We start from the raw sequence: 6,112 nt of genomic DNA, 5'->3' as shown, positions 1-6,112 counted from the left end.
TCAGTCAATTGAAAAAAAGTCTCTGCAAACACATTTATCATGAATTTAAATCGCTAAGTTATAACGTGTTTTATAAAATTAAATGTCTACTTTACAAATATGACCTTAGATTAGTTAAATCAATAACTTCTTTTGCTACATATACGAGTTCAGAGCATCCGCAACGGTAGGCTAGCCATCGGCTAGCCGATTGACGTGGCTAGCCGAACCATTGGAGTAGGCTAGCGGAAAATCGGCCAAAATTTCGGCGTGGGCTAGCCGATCGCGTTGCGCTGGCCGATGCGCTAGCCGATGCGCTGGCCGCCATTGTGGCGTGCCGATCGGCCAGCGCTATTTTTAAAATTTTTTTTTTTGAAAAAATATATAATGTATTTTTTAAATGTTTTATTATGATTTTTTTTTAATTATGTAATTTTTAAATAGGATTCACAGCATACTAACATTTGTTAATGTATTTTTTTAATAAATTAGTGAGGAGTAGAGTGGGGCGGTGGCTCGTGTGTGGAAGCCCGGATTTTATTTTATTATGTAATTTTTTTGATTTTTAGTTAATGTACTTTTTTTATTTAAATAAAATTAATGAATTTTTTCAGTATATGTGTCGTAAATTTAATTCCGTAAATGTAGTATATTTTGAATTATTTTTATTGCGGCTGGCCTATGGCTGACCTAAATCTGATGTGGCAGGTGGATTTTTTAGTATTGCTGACGTGGCAGGGGAGAGAATGGCTGGCCTAAGCACCATTGCGGATGCTCTCATGTTCAAATATATGTTACATAAATTTTCATTTGATCGTCTATAAAAGTTAAATCTCTATAGTACTCCTATTTTTTATTAAATGGTCCTCTACTTTATCATTTTCTTTCTGTGTGTCATGTTTTTTTCATTTTAAGGTAAAAATCAATAATTTTTTCTTTATATGCAAAAGAAGAAAAATACTCCTATCATTTTGGATAATTTTATAAACAATCCAAAAGATCGATATTATTATTACGAAAAATGTCCAAAAACGAGCATTGCGAAATAACTACAACTTATAAGTCGCATTGTAGGTTAAATAAAACTAGTAATTTTTAATATTTCACGTGAGTGCCAATCGCATAGTATTTTTTAGTTGATAGTATTACAAAATGCTCCTTCCGTCCATAATAAAGTAAGTACTATAGTATTTGTTAATCTATTTTTTATCTAGGAAGAAGAAATATCTTTTTTTTTACACAAACCTTGATTATATTTTATGTAATTAGTGCTCCTACTAGATAGATGTACATAAATTATAATGAAGATAAAAAAATTGCGAGTTCTGATTATATTGATGTACATAAATTATAATGAAGATAAAAAATAAGGATAACTGAACAAGTGGTCAATAGTGCAAAATGGGAAAAATATATAAACACTTAATAGAGAGAGTACAAAATGATGCATATACATTAAATATTATAGTACAAGTAACTCAAATTGTGATTTGTCCTATAAATTTTATAGATATAGAGATGGAAACAAGCGGTTAGAATATCATCCCTTCATCCCTCTCCCGTCTTGCTCTATCCCTTAAAAAAAATAATCTTATTTTACTATTTAATTAATCCACCAAAATTAATCCAATTTTATTTGTAAAAACTATTTCTATCACATGTTACATTATTAACACTGATATATACTCATCTAATTATCTTATAATACAACTTCAACTACTTTTGTTTTTTTTATCAAATCAATTTCCTATTAAAATACATAATGTCCCCAAAGTGTACTTTTTTAGTAAACAGATCAATAAATATATAATTCCTCCGTCCACCAAAAATTAATAAAGTGAAAAAGAGAAAAAGAAAAAATGAGTAAAATAAAAGAGAGAGTAAGAAAAAATAGATAGAATATATGAGATGAAAAGAAAGGTGGATAATTTTGATGGACTGATGAAAGTATAAAAATAAGATTAATTTTTGTGGATTGAGAGATATAATTTTGATGCTGCAAATTTACAATTTAACTGCATATTATGAAGATTCTAAGTGCAAGAAGATACTGAGCCAAAAATAAAATTTAATTTCAACATAATATTATGAAGATTCAAGTGCATTAGGAATTTAGGATATATCTGATTACTAAAAATAAAAATAAAATATTATCGATATTAAATTTATGTAGTATGATAGCAACATTTTCTCTAAAATTTCGATTTTATCCAAATACAAAAGTTGACGATATTTGATGGGTTAGAAATTAGAAAGGCCATGTGCCCAGATAGGATGTATGTGGGCGACTGGGCGTGTGTTAATTTAGTAAGTAGGAGTATATTAATTATTGTAATTTTTGACAGAGTATACACAGCTGGCGTGTCTGGTAGTATGTTACATTGTTACTCCATTTTTAATAAATGGATTCTGAATTTAATTTGATAAGTTTATGTAATTACTATATTTATAATTAAGAGATTATAATAAAAGCTCCATGATTTTGGCCTTTTATTCCTATGGTGGAAAACTCAGCAAAAAAGCCTGAAGAAAACCAAAACAAAAAGCGAAAACCCCATCCCAAAATTCACAGACTCACGCTCTATACATCTCTTTTAGTTTCTATCTCTCCGCATTACTGCTTCACCTTCCCCAAAGGAGGAGAGAGGGAGAGTGACTGCGCGTCACGTCGGCGCTTATCTCTCCTTTTTCAACCTCCTCAATCGCTGATTCTTCTTCTCTTCTCTTGGCCATGGGCGGTGAGTACCAAAAATTGGGGTCAACGAATTGCAGATAGTGAAGCCACATTCTGATTTGGAGTCTATGCAATTCGATTGTGCCCTAGAATTCGAGTGATTTTGGATTGGATTTTTGTGCTTGTGTGCCTCACTCTGGCGGACCTCAGAGGAACTCTAGCGTTCCTGCTGTCGCCGATTCCCTCCGGCCGCTGCGATTTCAAATCGAAGAGGAGAAAGCACAGATTCTTCCAGAGCGGAGCCAAAATGCTGTGGATAATGAGGTTTTCCGGATTCTTTTCGGCGGCGATGGTGATGATTGTGCTCTCCCCCTCCTTCCAGTCCTTCCCGCCGGCGGAGGCGATTCGTTCCTCGCACGCCGATTCGGTGCTCAGATTCTCCACGCCGACGCATTCCGGCGACAAATTCTCCTTCCGCCGCGCACCGGCTTTCCGCAATGCTGGGGAGTGCCGTTCGCCGAAGGCGGAGAATTATAGCGTCTGCGATCCGTCGCTTGTCCACGTAGCGATCACTCTCGACGTCGAGTATCTGCGCGGCTCCGTCGCCGCCGTTCATTCGGTTCTTCAGCATACCAAGTGCCCGGAGAGTGTGTTTTTCCATTTCCTGGTGCCGGAAATCGGTTTCCAAAGCCTCGTCCGATCCACGTTCCCGGAATTGAAGTTCAAGGTGTATTACTTCGATCCGGAGAGAGTGCGGAATCTCATCTCCAGCTCCGTCAGGCAAGCGCTCGAACAGCCGCTCAATTACGCCCGAAATTACCTTGCAGATCTGCTGGAAACATGCGTCACGCGAGTGATCTACCTGGATTCGGATCTCGTCGTCGTCGACGACATTTCGAAGCTCTGGAGCACGAAATTGGGGCGGAAAACGATCGGCGCGCCGGAATACTGCCACGCCAATTTCACAAAATACTTCACCTCGCATTTCTGGTCGAATAGTCGCTTCTCCGGCGTGTTCTCCGGCCGCAGCCCGTGCTACTTCAACACCGGCGTGATGGTGATGGATCTGGGGAAGTGGAGGCGGTTCGGCTACACGCGCCGCATAGAGCGGTGGATGGAGGTGCAGAAGACGAGCTCGAGCCGCATTTACGAGCTCGGCTCACTGCCGCCGTTCCTGCTGGTGTTCGCCGGACACGTAGCGCCGATCGAGCACAGGTGGAATCAGCACGGATTGGGCGGCGACAACGTGCGCGGCAGCTGCAGGGACCTCCACCCCGGCCCCGTCAGCCTGCTGCACTGGAGCGGCAGCGGTAAGCCGTGGCTTCGGCTCGACTCGAAGCAGCCATGCCCTCTCGACTCCTTGTGGGCTCCCTACGATCTGTACGGCCACTCGACATGAGAAATTTTTTTCGTTGCCTCCGCCATTGTAACAGAGCTCTTTCTCCGCCGGTAAATTCCTTGAGCGACACCTTTTTTTTAAAAATCTTTTTCTCGTTTCTTAATCTTCTTTTGCTACATTTTCCCATTTTATTTCCTTATTCAATTATAATCATGGCTTCAATTCAACCATTAATTTCTTAAACGTGTTTTTGTTAGATGATTAACTGTGCTGAATCTGATCGATTTGTGCTTTGTTGTATATTTTACTTATCTGCTCGGATTTTATTCCTAGCGATGTTACAGTTGTTTGGTAGTAGTGTTTACTCCTCTTCCATTTGAAGGGTTATATTCCTAATAGTAATGTTTGCACTTTACTGTGGTGAGATTTAGAAGTTTTGGAGTTGATTAAAAGCTACTACGAGATTGCCTAGGAAATACAGCTATGTTAATACAAATAAATTATGAAGAAGACTCGATGTTGTCGGCCTACTTGCACTATAGTTTTCTTGTTCCATCTCTACTTCGTAGCTGTACTTATTTTCCCAATGTTAGTTTTACTAATTAAATTATATTCATTCCATGCATATGTTAAGCATTTGTGAAGAATATAATTGAGACAGCAAGTTTGAGTTTGGTGCTCTCCTTTTTATCTTCTTTCTCCTTTCTAAACATAGCAGCATAAAGGGGCCATGGTAAAAAGGGGCTGCCTTTTTCTTTCTTGATTCGTTGATACTAACATAAATAACATGAATGAAAAGTGGAAAAAAAAAGAAAAAAAAAGAGGAGAATAAGGGAACAATAAGTTGTTATTTTGGTATATTGTGCAACATGAAACTAGTTTTGCAACCACAGTATTTGTTGGTTTCATCTGGGCTTGTAGTTATATTGGAAATACAGTATGTTGTAAGTTGGTCTCTAGAAGCTTTATTGATTTTGTTTTGGACATGTAATAAAATAAAAAAAAGAAAAGGAAGGAATATGGTGATAGTGGGAAAGATTGTGTATTATGAGAAGTGGATGTTGTAGAAGTATTTGGAAATGGTAAGAAGAAAAAGATGGGAAATAGTGGTAGGCCATTATGCGAGAAGAGGTATGCGGCACACATGGTATGGGTTGTTGGTGAGAAATGAAATATTTGCTCTCTCCACTTCCTAACCTTTTTTATTGCTTATTTATAGGAGACTTCCAAATTAAATTACTAACATTTTACCGACCAAATTTGAAAATGGAAAAAGTATTTTTAGGATTGTTAGACTGTTTCAGGATGTTGTGGGGAGTTGGATGGCATGTCGTGTAGTGCTAACAACATAAAACAATTAATTTAACCGAAGTCTATTGGTTTTGTTTTCTTACTTTTATATGGGTCCACTAAGAAAGTGCAATTAATTTTGTTAAATATTTTTTATTTATTTTTACAATACTTCCTAGTATTTACCAAAAAACAACTAACAACCTACAATCTTGATCTACTATGTCTTTGATGGGATACGTTTTCCACTAGCATTTTATTATATTCCGTGTTACCATTTGTATAGTCTTGATGGGAGTATTGTTTTAAAAGAGTTAATTAAAGTCAGTTTAAAAAAAAAGGAATTAGGGGGTGAAAGATTAAGTTCCCCATATATAACTCGGGTAGGCTTCGATTCATATTGAGAGATTTTTAACTACACATATATAAAAAAAGAGAAACTCAATTCGATATATTGAGTTTATTTTGCTGCACTTTTTGGAGTATGAATTTCGATAATAGGATTAAAACAACATGTGAAATAATACGTGTGGATGGAAACCTCATAGCACGTTTTCGAAATAAAAAATGATTTTTTGACTCAGATATTTCTTTTATTAGCGTGCCGAATCAAAAAGGGTGGTAGAGCTTGTCTCAATATTACGACAAATATTTCAATTTTGAAGAAAACGATTCTAAACAATGCAAAAACCAAATATGCTCTTGTCTTCGGATAAATGATTTCAAAGGCTGAAAATAAAACAAAATTGTGTCATTGTTTAGGTCTGCTGCATAGTACCGTTATTGGAGGCATCGAATGGAGCAATTAAATAAAATTCATACTTATTTAT

At 36.8% G+C, this 6,112-nt stretch overlaps 1 protein-coding gene across 1 annotated transcript; it reads left to right on the top strand.

Annotated features, from left to right (window-relative positions):
• The first annotated feature begins 2,491 nt into the window (after positions 1-2,491).
• LOC125205956 (putative galacturonosyltransferase-like 7) lies at positions 2,492-4,219 on the top strand. Its single transcript, XM_048105182.2, has one exon. The coding sequence runs from the start codon at positions 2,961-2,963 to the stop codon at positions 4,050-4,052; it is 1,092 nt and encodes a 363-aa protein (XP_047961139.2). The 5' UTR covers positions 2,492-2,960; the 3' UTR covers positions 4,053-4,219.
• The last annotated feature ends 1,893 nt before the right edge of the window (positions 4,220-6,112 follow it).

Source organism: Salvia hispanica, chromosome 6, assembly GCF_029641045.1.
Source record: "Salvia hispanica isolate PSC_SH4W2 chromosome 6, Shi_PSC_v1, whole genome shotgun sequence".
Taxonomy (NCBI): domain Eukaryota; kingdom Viridiplantae; phylum Streptophyta; class Magnoliopsida; order Lamiales; family Lamiaceae; genus Salvia; species Salvia hispanica.
This window is presented reverse-complemented; position numbering and strand designations above follow the sequence as displayed.

What these genes read in the sequence shown, in the direction of transcription:
- LOC125205956 (XM_048105182.2), top strand. Translation starts at nt 2,961, where the DNA reads ATGCTGTGGATAATGAGGTTTTCCGGATTCTTTTCGGCGGCGATGGTG.